Genomic DNA, 22,457 nt, shown 5'->3' with positions numbered 1-22,457 from the left:
AGCTTTTCGGTTTTCAAATATTCTATGAACTTATTTCTCCAATCCAGGTCAAGCTTGTGGAATTTAATTCGGCGTGGCCTTCTCCGACTACTGATCTCATGTGTTGCACGACGGCCCCCGAATCGAGCTCGTTGTCTTCGATCGATGATCCTAAGTTTGCGAGGGCATCAACTTCGTTATTCTAATCTCGAGGTATATGTTGCAGAGTCCACTCCTTAACCCGGTGCAAAGGTACTTGTAACTTATCTTGGTATCTTTGCATTCGGTCTTCCCTAACTTCGAAGGTTCCGTTAACCTGATTCACTATGAGGAGGGAGTCACATTTGGCTTCGATCACCTGCGCTCCCAAGACTTCGGCTAGTTCGAGACCTGCAATCATGGCCTCATATTCGGCCTCATTGTTAGTCAATTTTATATTTTTAATAGATTGTCTAACCACGTTGCCGCTGGGTGGTTTTAGTACGATGCCGAGCCCGGACACTTTCGCGTTCGAAGCACCGTCCGTGAAGAGGGTCCAGATTCCTGAGGAAGTACCCGAATTTATCAACAGTTCTCTTTCGACCTCGGGTACTAGGGCCGGCGTGAAGTCAGCTATGAAGTCTGCCAAAATTTGAGACTTAATTATTGTTCGGGGTCGATATTCGATATCATACCCGCTGATTTCTATGGCCCATTAGGCCAACCGTCCCGAAAGCTCGGGTTTATGTAAAATATTTCGAAGTGGATAAGTTGTCACAACACATATGGGGTGACCTTGAAAGTATGGTTTTAGTTTCCTAGAGGCGCTTATTAAAGCGAACAACAATTTTTCTAGATGGGGATATCTAGTTTCGGCCTCACCTAAGGTCCGGATGACATAATAAATTAAAATTGCGTACCTCGTTCTTCTCGGACTAGGACTTCACTTACCGCTACCTCTGATACTGCCAAATATAAGTAAAGTTGTTCATTTTCCCTTGGCATGTGAAGCAGCGGCGGGCTCGATAAGTACCATTTAAGCTCTTCCAAGGCTTGATGGCATTCTGAGGTTCATGTGAAATTATTTTTCTTTTTTAGCAACGAGAAAAATCGATGGAAATTATTGGAGGACCTCGAGATGAATCGCCCCAAGGCGGCCATGTGCCCGGTTAACCTCTGCATGACCTTTACGCTGTCTACCACCGTGATGCCATCGATAGTTTTGATCTTGTCGGGACTAATCTCGATTCCTCGGTTGGATACTATGAATCCGAGAAATTTACCTAACCCGACCCCGAATGCGCATTTTTTCGAGTTCAGCTTCATGTTGTATTTCTTCAATATACTGAGAGTTTCCTGCAAGTGTTTTAAATGGTCCTCTGTTCGCAGGGACTTAACTAGCATATCATCAATGTAAACGTCCATAGATTTCCTTATTTGTTCTTCGAACATCCGATTTACTAGGCGTTGATAAGTGTCACTAGCATTTATTAATCTAAATGGCATTACAATGTAGTAGTAGGTACCATATTTAGTGATGAACGAAGTCTTTCCTGGTCATCTGGGTTCATTTGTATTTGGTTGTACCCGGAATAGGCATCGAGAAAATTTAGGATCTCATGGCCGGCCGTGGCATTAATCATGCTATCGATATTAAGCAAAGGAAAAGAATCCTTGGGGCATGCTTTATTTAGATCCTTGTAATCTACACACATTCTAAGTTTGTTTCCCTTTTTAGGGACTACTACCACGTTTGCTAACCATTCAAGATATTTTACCTCACGGATGGACCCTATTTTAAGAAGCTTGGTTACCTCGTATTTGATGAAAGCATGTTTAACCTCGGACTAGGGTCTTCTTTTTTGCTTCACCGGATGGAACTTCGGGTCCAAGCTTAGTTTATGGGTGGTGATTTTCGAAGGGATCCCTATCATGTTAAGATGGGACCAAGCGAAACAATCCATGTTAACTATAAGAAATTAAATAATCTTTTCCCTGAGCTCGGGATTTAACCCCGTGCCCAGGTATACCTTTCGTTCGGGCAGATGTTCGACTAGTATGATTTGCTCCAGCTCTTCGACTGCTAATTTGGTAGCGTCAGAATCATTGGGGACTATAAAGGTTTGAGGGACCCCATAATCATTATCTTCGTCAGCCCCCTGCTTCTCTAGTTGGGTCGAGGCTAGCGTTTGTGATTGCTATTTGGTATCCTGCTTTCCCTTCGAATTTGATCCCTTTATCAAGGAGGGTGTAGATATAAGAGTTACTTCATCAATGACAAACATTTATTTTGTAGCAGGTTGCTCCCCGTAGACCGTTTTGATTCCCTTTGATGTCGGGAATTTCAGGATGTGGTGAAGAGTCGAGGGCACTACTCTCATGTTGTGGATCCATGGTCTCCCGAACAGGGTGTTATACCTCATGTCGTTCTCGATCATATGGAACTTCGTCTCTTGGATAGTCCCGGCCACATTTACTGGCAAAGTTATCTCGCCCTTAGTAGTTTCACATGCCATGTTGAATCTGTTTAGCACCAGGGCCACGGGCACAACTTGGTCCTGTAGACCGAGTTGCTCAATGACCCTCGATCAAATGATATTGGCCGAACTACCCGGATCAATTAACACACGCTTAACTTGAGTTTTATTCATGAGTACAGATATTTCGAGTGCATCGTTATATGGTTGCATGATTCCTTATGCGTCTTCGTCATTGAAGGATAAGGTTTTTTTCGGTATGTAATCCTGAGCCCGAGATCGCTTCTCCCTTATAATCGACATCTTAGTGCGTTTTAACACTGGCCCCTAAGGAATATCGATTCCTCTCATGATCATGTGAATAATGTGTTGCAGTTTTTCTTGTTCGTTTTGCCTATTGAACTCTCTATTTTTGAAGTGATTCTTGGCCCGATCATTTAAGAACTCCTGAAGATGCCCTTAATTGAATAACCAGACTACTTTTTCTCTCAACTGCCTGCAATCTTCCGTTCTGTGGCCATTACTTACATATTTGATTAGGATTTCTCTGGGCTGGGTCGGTCTGTAGATGTCGAGGCCATTTAGTTTCTTTAATGCGTCTGATAGCCGATACGATGGCGGATACATCAATATTGAAGTTATACTCTGACAATCGTGGTGCTTCCTTAGGTCCGATATGCTTGTCAAAGCCATTCTTGCTCATCAGCCCTCGAGAGCCTTGGCCTCGATCACTTCTCCTTTCAGCTCGTACGGAGTTGTGACCAGGCCCGTTGCCCCTATGATCTCTATTATACGGCTGGTATAGATCCTTGTTCGACCTTGGTTCTCGATCGACGTCCTTTTTGATAATGGATCGAGATGGAGCCCCTAGTTGGTCGTCTTCGATTCTAATCTTTGATTGATATCGATTATGTATATCGGCCCAGGTAACAGCCGGGTACTCAATCAGGTTCTGCTTCAATTATTGTGAAGCCACTGAGCTTCATTCATTTAGTCCTTGGGTGAAAGCTTGAACGGCCCAATCGTCGGTGACCGGTGGTAGATCCATTCGTTCCATTTGGAAACGAGATACAAACTCTCTGAGCATCTCGTTATCTTTTTGCCTTACCTTGAAAAGGTCCAACTTCCTAGTCTCGACCTTTATGGCTCCGGCGTGTGCCTTTACAAAAGAAGCTGCAAGCATGACTAAAGAATCGATAGAGTTAGGTGGTAAATTATGATACCATATCATTGCTCCCTTTGACAGGGTTTCCCCAAATTTCTTTAGTAACACGGATTCGATTCCATCGTCCTCTAGATCATTCTCTTTAATGGCACATGTGTAAGAGGTGACATGCTCGTTGGGGTTGGTTGTTCCATTATACTTAGGAATCTCGGGCATGTGGAGCTTCTTGGGGATCGGTTTGGGAGTCGTGCTTGGGGAAAAGGCTTTTGTACGAATTCTTTGGAATCCAAACCCTTAAATATTGGCGGTGCTCCCGAGATCTGATCAACCCTGGAGTTATAAGTTTCCACTTTCTTGTCGTTTGCTTCGATCTTATTTTCCCCGGACTCTACCCGCTTTGTCAGTTCCTCGAGCATTTTTATAATTTTAGGGTTAGTCCCCGATTCTTGTTCATTTGATCTTACCACAGTTGGTCCCGTTCTGTGGGCGACTTCTTGGGGTGGTCCGTGCTCAGCCCTGCTCGGTGCTTGGGTTTGGCTCTGCAACTGAGCTATCGCCACCTGTTGAGCTTGCAGTATTTCGAAGATCATACACAGGCTGATCCCATCTTCTCCAATATTTTGGGTATTTCGAACTGCAGATCGGGTTCCACCATGAATGCTATTTTCGGGACCGAAATGTTGGTTTGCTTCTATGGCCACATGCGAATTAACATCAATTAGATCCACAGCCCGAGTCCCAACGGGGTCAACGAGTGGCCTTTCATCCCCGGGCGTCACGTTGTTATTCTCACCTTGATGGCCAGATTCGTTGTCGATATGTAGGGGCACTAATTGAGTGTTCGTCATTTTTAGCCTCAAATCAAAGATACTTCCAAGAGAAAATGTGAAATAGTGTGTTTTATAGAGATTTGCATCAAATAATCACTATTATCCTTGGTCCCACGGTGGGCACCAAACTGTTTATCCAAAAAAAATAGATAACAATTGAATTTATACGCGGCTCTAAGGATACGTGATATAACTTGATACAAATCGGGAAAATGTATAAATATATATCAGTACTATAATTAGCTACAAAAGAGACAAATGCAAACCAAATAAATCAATTAGCTTTTGCCTTTGAATCCAGTCACCTTCCAAACAAGTAAGGATTCAGCTGATGTAAGAACAGAGTAACAAGATAATCAAGCTTTCAAAGAAAGTAATGTGTTGTTTTTATTGCTTCTAGAATGTCCTACAAAAGATCAAAACCCTCCTTTATATAGTGGAAAAGTCCTACTTTGTTTATAATTCTTAATACAAAAAGAATTTCATGATAGATTAATTAATAGGTCTTTCCTTGATATGCGCCGGAATTTCCGCCGAGATTCTCACCCAAATTACGGATATACCGAATTTATTATTTTCTGGTTCGGTTTCGATCTTGACCGATCATGCACTTGATCGGTCTCTATTTTGCTCGGTCTCAATCTTGGCCGATCTTGATCTTGGTCGGTCTCTAGGTCACGAGCTCGGCAACCTAACTTCGCATCATAGCTCGATATTACACGAAGTTGAATCTTGATCTATCATGTTCCAGTCTCGATTAATCATATGAAGGGCAAGCTCGATTTTGACCGTATACAGCAGTATAAATTTCAACTAATGAACACATTAAATACTAAATGAATAAAATTGCATATTTTAAGAAACAAGAGGTTGTGAGTTCGAGTCACCCCAAGAGTAAGGTGGGGAGTTCTTGGAGGGAGGGAGCCGAGGGTTTATCGAAAACAGCCTCTCTACCCCAGGGTAGGGGTAAGGTCTGCGTACACACTACCCTCCCGAGACCTCACTAGTGGGATTATACTGGATTGTTGTTGTAAGAAACAACTAGAGCTTATGTCGAGTAATTGAGGAGTGATGAGGTGAACCAAGACCGCCAAATGATCTCCACATATGGATTAAATCCTTTCGTCGTTAATTAGATGTCTTCGATCAAAGCATTGAAAATGAAAAAAAAGATTGTTTAAAAAACGTTTCCCTTTAAATAGTTTATGCCGGGCGAATTTGAATTGGTCGGATTAATGAATTCAAATATCATATGGTATTAAACCCAAAAAAAAGGTGAATCAAGTGATAAGGTCTCGTCGGGCAGGGTTGAGGACTTGCTCCCTCGATAAGCTAGTTTGCTTTCGCAAAAATGGAGTGTTCAAACTCTATCAGTTCTCTTTCCTTTCCCCTACGGCCCCGTTCCGACCCGACCCGATCCGACCCGACCCGATGTAATAAATAAAAAACATTTATAATAGGTCTCGTCAGGTAGGCGTAACGGTCCTCATATGGCTTTTCTAATGTATTTTCTGTAAGTTATATATGCACATTTTGTTTTTTTATATTTCAGGACTATTGACATTTGGCTTTACTGCAGCCAGCCACTTGTAGCATACCCATGTGCCTAAATTGTTGAATGCAGGCACGGCATAACCATTGGCTCCTTTCACAGTCCAATTATGTGGGACCCCTACTGTTAGATTAAAGCATATAGTAGTAGGGGTGTTCATGGTTCGTTTGGATCGGATTTTCCTTAAAATGAAACCTAACCAAGTAAGTCGATTTTTCAAATATTAGAATCAAATCAAACCAATTAAGTTGGTTTTTTATCGATTCGGTTTTTGTCGGTTTTTCGGTATTTTCGGTTATTTATCAGTTTTTTCTTAAATATGAGACATACACTACCAAACGCATATTTCGGCGACTACATTTTCAACGTAACACTATCAAACTAATTGCTCTTTGAGAAATATATCATTTTCCAAGATATATTGATGATAATTGACTCAAATAGTGATGAATAATTTAAGTACTCAATTAAAAATCGATTATTTTTAACATGAAATAAATTCTTGTACTTAGGCAAAAGAAAACTACCAATCAAACTAGAAGGCAAAAAATTAGATTATTATAATAGCAAAGAACTAGACTAAAAATACAAATGACTAATATGTACCATAAAATTTCAGAAACTTTATATAAAAATATACATATATATATATATGTGTAATAATAAATTTATATAGATATATATATATATATATATATATATATATATATATATATATGTGTGTAATAATAAATTTATATAGCTACTTTTATAGTCAGTTTGGTTCGATTTTTTCAGTTATTTTTTTATTAAAACCAAAACCAAACCAAATTTGATCAATTTTTAAAATTTAAAACCAAAACCAAATCAAACCTAAAAAGTATCGGGTTTTTTAGTCGGTTTGGATCGATTTTCGATTTGGTTCGATTTTTCGGATTTTTATGAACACCCCTATATAGTAGAATCTAAAATTTCTTTCTTTTTCTTTTACTCTTTTTGTTTATATTTCTCTTTAAATTTATAAACTGATGGAATAACTTATTCTTTTGTTTCAGACCGGAACTCACTTTAAGAGCCGATTAATTCGAATTCACATCGAAAAGTTATACCATTCAGGGGTAAAATACTTCTTCCAAAGGAGACTTAATATTTAAAATTTGAACCCGAGTAAGTGTGCAAGTGATTAAAACTCTGCATGGAGCTAAATAAGTTTTTGTATTGAGCTTGTAAAATTAGATTTTCATGTCAGTGTCAAGGTCTTTTATTCCTAAACAAGATGTAGTGTTAGGTGTGATTGGTGATATTGTTGGATTTTTATATAATTAATTAATAGATAGCGATAGCCCGTGCCAACGAGGGCCTAATAGCGCAGAAACTGAAACTATCTTCTTTTACATAAAATAAAATTGCAGATATAAAAATTGACGCATGAAAATGACCCATACCATGTATGACCATGCAAGTCCTGATGATACAATAATAAGTAGAAGAATACTTTACTGCTTAGGCTTCTCAAATCTGCATCATCAAAATATTTTACATATTGAGCTGAAGCTGCAAAGGTCAGTAAAAGTTCAGACAACTCCTTGTCATGCTTATAGTTCCAGGTGAAATCATTATCTCCTTGGGTAAATACTCCACAAAATTTGTATTTGTTACTCTTTTTAATTTCTCTGTCACTTATGTCTTCTCTGACTTCATATTTATGTTGATGTGTTATTAACCTAATAATAACTTTAGATATTCTTTTTAACAATAATATAGGAATAATCTTGTATTTTCTTCGGTTTAAGATATTTAAAGTTCTCTAAGTCTGTTTATTTAAATAAGAGTGTGATATTGTCATCAACTTGACGTTTTTCCTTGTAAAATGCAGGGAAGTTTCTTTACCTTTTCAGTTAAGGTGAATCAATTTTTAAATGTTGATTTTTAACAGTAACACATTTTAAATAAACAACAACATCACATCAGGCTCTTGCTACACACTTTTTTGCACGGATTATGCATCAGCATAAATAATTTTGTGATTTTGTCACCCATCAGAATTACTCTCTTAATTAGTTGACTTATGGAAATATCATATGTGCCAATATAGATTTTATGATAACATTAGGGATATCTTCAAAGTAACATATTAGAAAAATGTAAGAAATAGGAAAAACTAATGACAATGCAGGTGAAAGAACCACCAAAATATCCAAAAGAAGAAGAAAACCAAGAGATATCTATCAAAATTCCATCACCTATAAATGGGTAAAACAAAGAAAGGAAGAAGGAGAAAGAAAGAAAAATCAGCACAAAACACAGGTACGACAGAGGCCAAAAATACAAAGAGGAAAACTGCAAAAACCAAGAAATGTGTAAAACAAAGGAAGAAAAGAAGGAGAGAAAAACTTAGCACAACTCACAAGTACAATGGCTTCATACTATCAGTAGATACCACCACTGATGGCAACGCCACAACATTGTCTTCCTACACCCCCTTCCACAACTATGAATGTGTGAGTTCATGTTTCGTCAGATCTTCAGTTATAATCTACAACAGTTAAGTGATATAGGAAACAACTTTCCGATTGTCAGAAATCAAATAAACAACTTTATGTGTTGCTAGTCAGATCCGATGAATGATTTTAAAGATTGACTCATCAAGAATATGGGACTCTATAGAATACTTAGAGCCCAATTGACTATACTATCCACTTAATGATTTCTAACATGAATCAAACTAATTCAAGGGTAGAATTTGTATTAATGCTAGCCTTTGAATTTAGCGTTCCTTATATATCGTAGTATCAATCAAAATATGGTCGAAAGATAAAATCACTATTTGATAGAGTTTCTTCCTAAACCTATGAATTTTATTGGACCTTGACCCCCAAGAACAAAAAATTCAGAGGAAGAGTTAAAACTTATAGTAGCAATAAGAGAGTAAAATCTAAGTACAAAAGAGAAAACTTTTTATCACAACGTTGGAGTTTTATATCTGGTGAAATAAAGGCAGTGAATGCTTACAGGCTACAACAAATAATAATCCTTCTTTCATAATCCTATGCGGAATGAAGACCAGAAATGAGAAATTGATGACAAGGGTAGGGTTACTGTTAAAGAGGCACATCCATTGGAGAAGCAGAGATGGATCGAACAGAGGACGAAGAAGAGAGAAAGAGAGCTGCCTTTAAAAAATGTCGAATATTATTCATCAACATGTACTGTACATGTATATATATACTATCACTAACTACTAACTCCTTAACAATAAAATAATAGCTGTTGATAGTTATACACTAACCCACTAACTAACTTCTAACAATCCAAGTAACTCTACAATGTATATACTTCTCAACACTCCCCCTCAAGCTAAGGGATAGAAGAGGTTCTTCATTCCCAGCTTGCTAATCAAATACTCATGTTGTGGTTTGCATAGACTCTTGGTAAGCAGATCAACATGCTGTTCCTTAATCCCAATATGTTGAGTTTGAATTTGACCACCGTGAATTGTTTTCCTTACAAAGTGACAATCAATGTCAAAGTGTTTTGTCCTCTCATGAAATATAGGGTGTGCTGCAATCTGTATAGCAACTTTGCTATCACAGAACAACTACACAGGAGTGTTCACTGTAACTCCTACCTCTCCGAACAAGCCAACTAGCTAAGTGACTTCAACAACAGTAGATGCCATCCTTCTGAATTCTAATTCAGCAGATTTCCTAGAAACTATGCTTTGTTTCTTGGATTTTCAAGAGATTAAAGCTCCACTAAACTTAACTATATAGCCAGTGATAGACTTCCTTATCCCCACACATGAGCCCTAATCTTAATCACAGTAGGCAACTAATTGCTTATTTTCTTTTGCTGGCATAAACAGTCCTAGTCCTGCAGTTCCCTTGACATACTTGACAACTCGTGTAGCTGCTTCCATATGTGACTACTTGGGAGCATGCATGTGCTGGCTAAGTACTTGAACAACAAAGGCAATATCTGACCTTGTCATTGTCAAGTATAGCAATCTGCCTACCAACCTCTGATAGCTACCTAGATCCTCAAGTTGTGCATCTATAGAGGCTTCTCCTTTGTTCACAAATTTGTCAAATGCTACTAAGGTGAGTTTGTGATTGAATTCAAGAGGTGTAGCAATAGGCTTTCCACCAGCTAATTCTAGCTCATATACTAACTCAAGACCATATTTCCTTTGGTTCATAAGGATTCATTCTTTTGATCTGGAAAACTCAATTCCCAGAAAGAATTTTTATTCTCCCAAGTCCTTCATTTTGAACTTAGATTGCAAATCTGTCTTTACCTGATGAATAAGCTCCAAATTATTCCCAGTAACCAGAAGATCATCAACATATACCAGAATTACTACCAGATCACCATCTACCCTTTGTGTGAAAAGAAAGTAATCATAATGAGACTGTACAAATCCCATATCCTTCAAAGCAGAAGTCAACTTTAGGCTCCACTATCTAGGAGGCTACTTGAGTCCTAGGAGGCTACTTGAGTCCATACAAGGACTTATGCAGTCTACATAACTTCTGATGATGACACTCCCCATGGCTGGAAAAGCCATCTGGGATCTGCACATAGACCTCTTCAAGGAGATCTCATTGAAGAAAGGCATTGTGCACATCTATTTGGAAGATAAACCAGCCAGATGCTGCAGCCAAAGCCACTACAAACCTCACTGTGACAATTTTGACCACATAAGAGAAAGTCTCTTTGTAATCCAGAACTTCAAGATGACTATACCCCTTAGCAACCAGTCGAGCCTTATACCTCTCCAATAGACTTATATTCAATCTTGAATACCCACTTGCAACCAATAGGATCCTTGTGAGGAGGCAGGTCTACAATGGACCAGGTCTGATTCTCCTCAAGAGCAGCAATCTCAGCCTGCATGGCTTCTATCCACTTAGGATCAGTACTTTCCTAAGCATAAGTAGTAGGCTCAGACATAACTGAGTAAGCAGCAAAACAAGCTTGATAAGCAGAAGACAACTTATCAGAGCAAATATACTGGAAAATTGAGTAGTTACAGGCTGCTCATTTGGAAGATACAATATAATCCTTCAACCATATAGGAGGAGCAGAAGCCCTAGATAATTTCCTAAAAGGAGGCGGATCAGAAGTATTGGAGGAACTGGACTGCAGATGATGATCAAGAACAGGCTGACTAGGTCCATCAGGCTAGCTAGAAACAGAAGAAGGTGACTAAGTTGTAGTGTTCCCAGGAGTAGTAATGCAATTGACAGAAGATCAATCAACTTCTGAAAGATCCAAAATAGGAAATAAAGGAGAAGAACTGGATGTAACATTCTTGAAGGGAAAGACATCCTCCTTGAAGACAGTGTCCCTGCTTACAAAGAACAGTTTAGAGTGAAGATCATACAAGATGTATCCTTTTTTCATAGAGTAGTAGGCTAAATGTACAACATGAATGGCCTTGGGACTGAATTTGTCTGCTTTTCTGGCTGAGGTGGAATTGCACAGGCTACCAAAGATCCTCAAGTGCTGAAGAGAAGGAACCTTGTTATAGAGCTTCTCAAAATGAGAGGTTCCCTTCAACAAGACTGTAGGCAGTCTATTTAGAAGATAGACTGTTGTAGAAACACACTCACCCCGGAACTGTAGTGGAACAAAGGCTTGAAACCTCAAGGCTCTTGCCATATTAAGGATGGACCTGTGTTTTCTCTCAACCTTACTATTATGTTGAGGTGTATATACACAGGAACTCTGATGAATAATTCCATATTGCACCAAGAAACTGTTGACCTGCTCATTGAAGAACTCAATACCATTGTCAGACATGAGACACTTAAACTTGTAATCAAATTGAGTCTGAACTAGTGTTAAAACCATTTTTAACACAATAGTAGATTCTGCTTTAGTGTTCATTAAGAAAAGCCAGGTGTACTTGGAGAAATCATCTACCAATGTCATAAAATATCTCTTACCATCATAAGTTGGGACCCTATATGGTTCCCAGACATCAACATGCACAAGTTCAAAAGGATGAGCAGAACAAGAAGTACTATGAGGAAATGGAAGTCTAGATTGCTTAGCAATAAGACACACTGTACAATGGTGATCTTGAATAGGTACATGAGGTAAACTATTATTCTTTTGTAGAACTTTCATAGGTGCATGCCAGAGTCTCTTGTGCCACAAAGACATAATACAATTCTCAGTAGACCTAGTATGAACTGCCTTATTGTTACTAGAACTAGAGACAGTATTTACAAAAGATACTAAATTGGTACTTTGCTTTGCATCCTACAGTTGCAATGAGTCCCTAGAAACATCTGGCTTCAAGATGTAGAGCCCACACACTTCCTTACCAATCCCCATTACCTTCCCACTCAAGAGGTCCTGAAAAAGATAAAAATCAGGAAAAAATGCAACAAGGCATCTCAGCTTCTTTGTAAGCTTTGAGACTGATAGCAAGTTGTATTTGAAGTCTGAATGTATAAGACATTGTGTAATGATTTATTTTTTAAGATTTCGGAAACACGAGTATGACTTATAGCAATTTGCTCACCATTAGGGAGATGAACCTTATTTCTATCTATATTAGTCAGATCCTTGATTTCACTTAGTAGCTTGGAATTACGTACCATATGATTGGAGGCCCTGTGTCTACTATTCAGTTACCAATAACTATATGAGACATGAAGTTGTTATAGTACCTGTGTTGTTCATAGTTGCTGCATTTGCCATAGATTCTACCTGCTTTCCTTTGCTCAGCATTTGTAGGATCTGATTATATTGTTCTTGAGTAAAAACTGGAGCAGGGGAGGAGAATTGAGGAATAGGTTGAGAAGAATCAGGAGTTTGAAACCATGGGGCAGTGGATGCATTGTTCATATGAGGACCTGAATAACCTCTTCTCTTGGCCTTGAAATTAGCAGGATATCCATGAAGCTTATAGCAAGTGTCTTTGGTATGACCTTTCAGGTGACAGTAGTCACATTGTAGTGTAGACCTCCCAAGGTTGTTTCTAGGTTTGAGACTACTATTTCCATTCCCAGAGTTAGCCTTACTCATCAGTGCTGCAGAATCACCAATGCCAACACTCAGACCCGTATTGTTTTTCCTTTGACTTTCAACATTAACTACCATAGAATAGGCTTGATTGACATTTGGAAGTGGTCGAATCATAAGAATCTGATCTTTAGCATTATCAAAGGAGTCATTTATACCATTCAAAAATTGATACAATTTCTGTAGTTGATAGTATTCTGCATGCTGCTTGGATTCATGGCATCCATATGAGGGAGGAGGAGCTAAGGCTTCATATTCATCCCATAACTCCCTAAGATTTGATAAATATTCAGATACAGTTAGCAGGTTTTGAGTCAGCTTTCAATTTTCTTGTGAAGTTAGAATGATCTAGAATCATTCACTTTATCAAATCTCTCACGAAGATCTTCCCAGACCTTGTGTGCATTAGAGGCATAGATCATAATACTTAGTAAATTAGGAGCAACTGTGTTCATTATCCATGCCATAACAATAGCATTACATCGATCCTAGAGTTCATGAAGAGCCGCATCATATAGATCATTCCTACATGTTCCTGGCACAAAACCTAACTTGTTTTTTCCATGCAACACAATTTTTATAGATCTACTCCAAAGAAAATAGTTTTTCGAACCTCGAAGTTGAATTGAGATAAGAACATCACCTTGAGTATCATAAAGATGAATATACAAAGGATTATTGTGATGAGCTAAGTCGAGATTCTGAGTATCTGATGGTGGCAATATAACAATAGTCGAAGCAGATTCATTTTCATTAATTACAATAGTAACTTCGTAGATTTGTAAATTGAAGAAAATTACTTACTCAAATTGTTGCAGGAATTCAGAAAAGTTGTTGAATTTTCTCAAAATCAGCAAACCCTAGCGTGAAGAAGAAGTTGTATCTTCAACTGTAATTTGAAGCAAGTTCTGGATTCGAACAACTCAATTGTACTTTCTCCTCACTCGTCTGCCATTGTTGAACTCGCCGGAGTTGAACCGAGCTTTGATACCATGTTAAAGAGGCACAACCATTGGAAAATCATAGATGAAATAGAGGAGGAAGAAGAGAGAAAGAGAGTTGCCTTTAAGAAATATCGAATCTTATTCATCATCATGTACTGTACAAGTATATATATACATACTATCACTAACTACTAACTCCTTAACAATAAAATAACAGTTGTTGACAACTGTACACTAATCCACTAACTAACTTCTAACAGTCCAACTAACTCTAAAATGTATATACTTCTCAACAGTTACTGCAGAAAAAGAATAACGGGAATCAAACTGAAGAAGATTACCTGAGCTAAAACCTAGTAATTGAAGCCTTTATGTAGATGGTGCAAAAACTCGAATCGTGTTCCTATTATTCAGACACAGATAAATAAAATCAATAGTAGTTTACCGTGATAGAGCCATGAAAGAGCAGAAGAGAGGAGAAGAAATTGAAAAAAGGAACATTGGAAGAGAACCGGAGAAGATAAAGAACTCCAAACTTTATTAAGCAGTGAGGCTATACCCAAAATTTTCTTATTCTTAAGTAGGCTTATCAACAAGATCAGTGTCAATATCGGGCCGAGATAGATAAGCATTTAGGCTCTAAAAAAGAGAAAATCAACAATGGAAAATTATTAAGCTTCTGGTAAAAGGGAAAAAAGAGAGATAAAGCGAGATACAAAAGATGAAATTTGAGGTTGAAGATGAATTGAACAGCAAAACTAAAAAGGATGGAGAGAACTCAAAAAGAAAAGAATTAAGGAAAAATAAGAAGATATGTGCAAAATTAATTGTAGCAAGAACACAAACAGATCTTGAGAGCAAGAAGAAGACGGTAGAAGCAGAAGGTAGGGTTTGAGGAAACTTCCAGCGACAAGTATATAAATAGATACTTGAAAGGACTAAAATTCCCTCAAATAAAAAGTTAATGACTTTAAACAGCTATGTCGAAAATTTGCTCTTCTATATTATAGAAATGAGAGGGGTAAATGAGAAATGGAGGAAAATGAATAGTTTAAAGTGTTTCCTTTACTAATGCACTTTGTCCCTCATAAAAAAATGAAAAGAAAATCTTTGTACTTATATAGAGAAGCACATCTTCTAGCTCTTAAAGAGTTGAGAAGAAATGGTGTCTCGCGCTGTTGTCGTCGCTTGGCTTCGGCTTTGGTCAATTGATTTGATTGATAATTTTTTGGATCAAATTTATTTTTCGTTTTTCGTTATTTATTTTCTTTTTCCAGATATACGGTCCCAACTGTAATTTTTGAATTTAAATTCAGAGGCTTGGCCTCTATCACGATCCAAAATCCACTATCGGCCGTGATGGTGCCCAACGTCACCGTTAGGCAAGACAACAGTGAACTACCAACTTAATTATTCATTTTATTATTTTTGAAATCATGAATCCCATTAAATAATAGAGTGAAATATGAAACTCATAGAAATATGTGCTATTCTTTACAAATTCCCGAATATAAATAAATCATAAAGTGAAATGATAATAATAACGTGAACTACAATAGTGAACATCCATCGGGAACTCCCAAAATCCGGTGTCACAAGTGCATGGGCATCTACTAGAAGATACAATAATAATACAACATTTGTCTGGAAAACAAGATAGACAAGATAATGTAAATAGTTATGATGGAGACCCCGTATGTTGCGGTTCGTAACAAGGGAAGCAGCTCATCGTAAAGTCCCCACAATAGTTGTACCTTTACGCCCAAAAGACCACTAGAAATATATATACATGCACAATAAGTGCAGAAGTGTGGCCTGAATACGTAAATCATGGCGTACCCAGTAAGTATCTGCCTAACCCCGGAGAAGTAGTGACGAGGGTCGACATCAACACTTACTAGTGTCCAATAAATCAAGTAAAGTAGAAAGTAAACAAGTATAAAACATGGTAATTAAACAGTGAAAACAAGTATAGGAACAATGATGCGATCCTCCTCTAAACAGTAAACACAAGTCCTCAAATATCGGTTACCTCCCCAAATGATGTCTATATAATATGGTCCCCACCAGATAGGTCATCACAACTCAAGTCAGGTGTAATGACCCGGCTGACCGTTTTGAGAGTAATAACCCCTATTCCCTATTTACTATTTTTTTTCGTATCTTTTTCTACTTATGTGACTTGCCGGGAGGTTTTGTTTGTGGTTTCGGAGTGAATTGGAACACTTAGTCACTAAAATGGAAGCTTAAGTCTTAAGATTTTAACTGTAGTTGAAATTGTATGAAGACGACTCCAGAATAGAGTTTCGTCGGTTCTGTTAGCTCCGTTGGGTGATTTTGGACTTAGGGGCGTGTCCGATTTGTGTTTTGGAGGTCGGTAGCTGATTTAGGCTAGAATTGGCGAAAGTTAAATTTTTGGAGATTTTGGGCCGGTAGTGGACTTTTAAATATCGGGGTCGGATTTTAATTCCGGAAGTTGAAGTAGGTCCGTAATGTTGAATATGACTTGTGTGCAAAATTTGAGGTTAATCGGACGTGATTTGATAGGTTTCGGCATCGATTGTAGAAATTTAAAGTTTCAAGTTCATTAAGTTTGAATTAGAGGGTGATTCATGTTTTTAGCATTGTTTGATGTGATTTGAGGGCTCGACTAAGTTTGTATGGTATTTTAGGATTTGTTGGTATATTTGGTTGAGGTACTGGGGGCCTCGGGTGTGTTTCGGATGCTTAACGGATTGAATTTGGACTTAGGCAAATGGCTAAAGCTTCTGGTTTCTGGTATTTTTGCACATGCGGTTGGGAAACCGCAGGTGCGGGATCGCACGTGCGGAGTGAAGGTCACAGGTGCACTGTTGGTCAAGAAGGCCTGTGAGCGCATGTGTGGAAGTCAAGCAGCAGGAGCGGGCTCGCAGGTTCGGCCCAAAGCTCGCAGATGCGATCCTAGCCATTTAAGCCATTTTCGCACTTGCGATGAGTTTTCCGCAGGTGTGGTACCGCAGGTACAGTTGAAGGCTCGCAGAAGCGAGTTTGCTGGACAGAAAATAGGATTTCAAGGGTTGATTTCCCATTTCGATTTTGGGACTTTGAGAGCTCGGATTGGGTGATTATTTGAGGGGTTTTTAGAGAAAACTTTTGGGTAATGATTCTTAACTCATTTATGGTTATATTCCACTAATTTATGGTTGATTTCATCATTTAATTTCGGATTTGTGTTTAAATTTTTGGGAAAATGGGAAGATGTTCTTCAACTAAGATTTTGGGTTTTGATTGAGATTTTGACATCGGATTTGGATAATTTTGGTACGAGTGAACTCATGAGGGAATGAGTGTTCATATTTTGTGACTTTTACCTGATTTCGAGACGTGGGACAGGGTCGACTTTTTAGGACGGATTTCAGAATTTTTGTTAAAGTCTTGATTTCATTAATTAGATTAGTTTATTATGGTTGTATTTATGATATGTAATTATTTTTTGGCTAGATTTGGGCCATTCAGAGTCAAATATTCGTGGAAAAGGCATTGTTACTGATTGATTGAGATTGGTTCGAGGTAAGTGTCTTGCCTAACCTTGTGTGGGAGAAATACCCTTAGGATTTGGTACTGTCGTGATATGTGAGCGCCGTGTACGTGAGGTAACGAGTACGTACACGGGCTATTTGTTGTAAAACCAGATTTATTTTACTAGTAGCAACCTGTTTTTCCTTTAATTTGAGTTATACCATTTAAATGAGTATTAGTCTGTTTTCATTCTTATTTGACCTATTCCAACATGTGTAGTTATCCTGTTTAGTCTAATATCGCATGTCTACGTGCTTTAACTGCTTATTTGAACTCTGTGAAGCATGCCTAGTTGATTTCCTGCTTTTCCTTGCTCTTTATCGGTCTTTACTGTAGAATTCTTGTTGTTAACTATGGTATTTATCGGTTGAGCTGTGTGTTTACTTTTGAGACTACGAGGCGGTTCCTCGGGAATTCTCCCTGCATATTTACTTTTGAGACAGATCCAGGTGCTTCTTATCAGCTCTGCTACTAGCTGAGAGTGCTTGCTATTGTACAGAGACTTCAAGGTACATCTGCCGCATCCGCAGACCTCGGAGTCCCCCTCTATTTTCTCCTATGCCATTTACCTTCCGTACTTCTTTTGTTAGACTCTAATGTATAGATATACTAGTTCCCTTCTGTTGCTTGTGACTTATGATGGTCCGAGTTTTGGGAAAATGGTGTATTTATAGAGTATTGGTTATTATACATGCCGAGTGGCATTGTTACTAGTTATTCAGTTATCCACTGCCTTTAGTTGCCAAGTTTTATTTTCACTTTGTTATTTTCCGCAATTTGTTAGGCTTACCTAGTCGTAGAAACTAGGTGCTATCACGATGTTATACGGAGGGAGTTTGGGGTCGTGACAAATTGGTATCATTGCTCTAGGTTCATAGGTGTCGTGAGTCACATGCTGGTTTATTAGAGTCTCGCGGATCGATATGGAGACGTCTGTACTTATCTTCGGAAGGCTATGGAACTGTTAGGAAAAACTTATACTTCTTTGATTCCTTGTCGTGCAAAATTTGTTGACATAAAAAATTATAAACTTCTATATTCTATTCTCTCACAGATGGTGAGGACACGTACATGCGGATCTGATGACCAGGCACCCGTGCCCCCTGCTAGAGTCGCGTGAGGCCGGGGACGGGGTAGAGGCCCAGGAAGTCCACGCGGTGCAGCTAGAGGGAAGGAACCTGAGGTGCCTATTGCTGCACCAGCTCTCCAGGAGACTCTAGCCCAGTTTCTGAGCATGTTCAGCACCTTAGCTCAGGCCGGATTAATCCTACTTGCTCCTGCCATATCTCAGGCCGGGGGAGGAGCAAAGACTCCCGTCGCAGGTACTCCAAAGCAGCGGGATCAGGTCGACCAGGCCCCAGAGTTCATCCCTATGCTACCGGTAGCTCTGATTCAGCACGAGACTAGGACAACTGCTTCTGAGGTAGAGCAACTCAGACTTGAGAGGTACAAGAAGTACCACCTACCTACCTTCAGCGGATTGGCTATAGATGATGCTCGGGGTTTTCTAGAGGAGTGTCATCGTATTCTACATACTATGGGCATAGCGGAGACGAGTCGGGTTTCTTTTACCACCTTCCATCTTAGAGGAGCAGCCTATCAGTGGTGGCGTGCTTATGAGTTGAGTAATCCGGATGAGGCAGCTTCACTTACATGGACTCAATGCTCGGACATATTTTTGAGAGAGTATGTCCCTCAGAGCCTCAGGGACGCATGGCGCGTGGAGTTTGTGCAGCAGGGCCATGGTGTTATGACTGTGTCAGTATATGCAGGTCGCTTCAATGATTTGGCCCGACATGCACCGGCCTTGGTTGCCATAGTTCGAGAGAGGGTTCATCGGTTTATTAAGGGACTCCACCCCAGTATCCGGATTAGTATGGCCAGGGAGTTTGAGATGAATATTTCTTATCAGCGGGTTGTGAGTATTGCTAGTAGATTGAAGGGCATGCTTGCCCGGGATAGAGAGGAGAGGAAGGCCAAGAGGTCTCGAGAATCAGGCACTTACAACGGTACTCGTGCCCCAGCTGCAATACGACATGGTAGGGGTTATGGGAGTCGCCCCGTTCATTTAGTCCTTCAAGCCGTCAGTGGTGTTCCAGCCCCTGCTAGACCCCAGGAGCGTTATTATACACCGCCAGTATCTAGTGTGCCTCATGCTCGGGGTGCTTTTAGCGGCCAATCCATCAGACCTAGCCCGAGTCAGTCACAACATACACGCTCTCCGATGGGTTGTTTTGAGTGTGGTGACACCCGCCATATGGTGAGGGATTGCCCCAGACTTAGGAGAGGTGCACCTCCGCAGACGTCTCAGCCACCACGTGCTCCACCGGGCCCTCAGGCTATGATTCCAGCACCAGCTACCGCCCCAGCTACTCATCCCGCTCGAGGTGGAAGTCGGGGAGGTCGAGGTCGCCCTAGAGGGGGAGGCCATGCCAGATATTATGCTCTTCCAGCTCGTACAGAGGCAGTTGCTTCTAATTCTGTCATTACAGGTATTGTTCCGATCTGTCATTGAGATTTGTCGGTATTATTTGACCCAGGCTCTACATATTCCTATATGTCCTCTTATTTTACCCCGTATTTGGGCGTATCTCATGATTCTTTGGGTTCCCCTATTTTTGCATCTACTCGTGTGGGAGATTTTCTTATTTTAGACCGCGTGTATCGGTCGTGTTTGATTGCTCTTAGTGGTTTTGAGACCAAAGTCGATTTATTATTGCTCAGTATGGTAGACTTTGATGTTATCTTGGGCATGGACTGGTTGTAGCCCCATTATGCTATTCTTGATTATCACGCTAAGACCGTGACGCTGGCTATGCCAAGATTACCACGATTAGAGTGGAGAGGTACCTTAGAGTATACTCTCAGTAGAGTTATTTCATTTCTTAAAGCTCAACGAATGGTTGAGAAGGGGTGTGACGCATATCTAGTGCAATGACCCAACCAGTCATTTTGACTTTTAGAACCCCGTTCCCCTAAATAAAACTCCTTGTATGTGCTTTTATTAATTTATGGCCACGAGAATGGTTGGTTCGGGATTTGGGAGTGTTCAGGTTGAAATAGGAACACTTGGTTCCTCAAGTTGGCCTTAGAATGTTAAGTTTGACTTCGGTCAACATTTTAAGAAAACAACCCCGGAATCGGGATTTGACGGTTCCAATAGCTTCGTATGGTGATTTTGGACTTAGGAGCGTGTTCAGAATGTTATTTGGAAGTCCGTAGTTAAATTAGGCTTGAAATGGCTAAAACAAGAATTTAAGTTTGGAAGTTTGACCGGGGAGTTGACTTTTTGATATCGGGGTCGGAATCCAATTTCAAAAAATTTTCATAGCTCCGTCATGTCATTTATGACTTGTGTGCATAATTTGAGGTCAATCGGACTTGATTTGATAGGTTTCGACATCGAATGTAGAAGTTGGAAATTTTAAGTTTCATTAAGCTTGAATTGGAGTATGATTCGTGGTTTGAGCGTTGTTTTATGTAATTTTAAGTTTCAACTAAGTTCGTATGATGTTTTAGGACTTATTGGCATATTTGGTTGAGGTCCCGAGGGGCTCGAGTGAGTTTCGGATGACTAACAGATCATTTTTGGCCTTTGGAAGATAGCTGATAGCTGCTGGTATTTTCTTCTGATTTTCCTTATACGCGATCATGTAAGTTCGTCTACGATCGCGTAGGCTTAATTTGGGCAGCTGGAAATTTGTTCTATGCGATCGCGTGGGCATGTCCGCGATCGCATAGGTTGGGCGAGCAGACCACCCTCCTAGAGGGAAGAGTTGCGGTTTCAGTTTGGGCAGCTCCAGCAGGGCTAGATGTCAGTGACCGATTATGAGGCGAGGTTCTATGAGTTATCTCGCCATGCACTTATGATACTCCCTACTGAGGCGGAGAGAGTGCAGAGGTTTGTGGCGGGTTTGCATACTGGCATTCAGGCCACTATGGCCCGAGAGGTTGAAATGGGTACTTCTTATGAGCTAGTCGTGGAGATAGCCTGGAGGATTAAGGGTGTACGTCAGCGTAGCCGAGAGCAGGTTACTAGAGATAAGTGGTTTAGGCATTCTGGAGAGTTCAGAGGTGCTCCATGGGGGCAGTGGTCAGTTTGTGAGAGGGCAGTCTAGCAGGCCCCCATATCCAGCACCTCCACCTCCTCGGGGTTCTCCAGTGCGACCTTATTTCAGTGCTATACCAGAGAGTTCTTATCGCCCACCAGCTATTCAGAGTTCTTCCAGTGGGTATTCAGGTTACCAGGGCCAAATTCTTAGTCAGCAGCCTATTGTACCGAAGAGTTGTTACGAGTACTGGGATCCCAGTCACATACGAAGATTCTGCCCCAGACTTCGGGGTAGGCTAATGCAGCAAGGTCAGCAGCCTATGATTACTGCACCAGTTGCTCCACCAGTAGTCCGACCACCAAGAGGTGGAGGACATGTGGGTAGGGGTCGTCCTAAATGTGGAGGTCAGCCAGCGGAGGCCAGCTAGTTGGTGCTCCAGCTCGGTTCTATGATTTTCCGCCCAGACCAGATTCATAGGCCTCAGATGCCGTGATTACAGGTATTATTTCTGTTTGCGTAAAAGATGCCTCCGTATTATTTGATCCAGGATCTACATATTCATATGTGTCCTCTCTATTTGCTCAATTTTTGGGTGTTTCTCGTTAGTCCTTGTGTACTCTTGTTTATGTGTCCACTCCTGTGGGCGATTCTGTTGTTGTGAATCGGATCTACCGATCCTGTATTATTACATTATGTGGTTATAACTAGAGCAGATCTCCTATTGCTTGAGATGACCGATTTTGAAATTATTCTGGGCATGGACTAGTTATCTCCATATCATGCTATTCTAGATTGTCATGCCAAGACTGTTACCTTGGCTATTCCAACATTGCCTAGGCTGGAGTGGAAGGGTTCGTCTGTTAGTGCATTTAATCGGGTTATTTCTTTTATGAAGGTTTAACAC

The 22,457-nt window shown here is 40.0% G+C and overlaps 1 protein-coding gene and 1 long non-coding RNA gene across 2 annotated transcripts; both read right to left on the bottom strand.

Moving 5' to 3' along the window:
- Nucleotides 1-8,928: 8,928 nt before the first annotated feature.
- LOC138899467 (uncharacterized) lies at nucleotides 8,929-14,985 on the bottom strand. The gene is made up of 2 exons (XR_011411124.1): nucleotides 14,285-14,985; nucleotides 8,929-9,008 (listed from the first exon to the last, which is right to left on the bottom strand). It is a non-coding gene; the product is annotated as an uncharacterized lncRNA (long non-coding RNA).
- LOC108945163 (uncharacterized) lies at nucleotides 12,044-13,454 on the bottom strand. The gene is made up of 3 exons (XM_018770876.3): nucleotides 13,362-13,454; nucleotides 12,645-13,317; nucleotides 12,044-12,327 (listed from the first exon to the last, which is right to left on the bottom strand). The coding sequence occupies exons 1-3, from the start codon at nucleotides 13,452-13,454 to the stop codon at nucleotides 12,293-12,295; spliced, it is 801 nt and encodes a 266-aa protein (XP_018626392.3). The 3' UTR covers nucleotides 12,044-12,292.
- Nucleotides 14,986-22,457: the final 7,472 nt, after the last annotated feature.

This window comes from Nicotiana tomentosiformis, chromosome 9 (genome assembly GCF_000390325.3).
Source record: "Nicotiana tomentosiformis chromosome 9, ASM39032v3, whole genome shotgun sequence".
Taxonomy (NCBI): Eukaryota; Viridiplantae; Streptophyta; class Magnoliopsida; order Solanales; family Solanaceae; genus Nicotiana; species Nicotiana tomentosiformis.
This window is presented reverse-complemented; position numbering and strand designations above follow the sequence as displayed.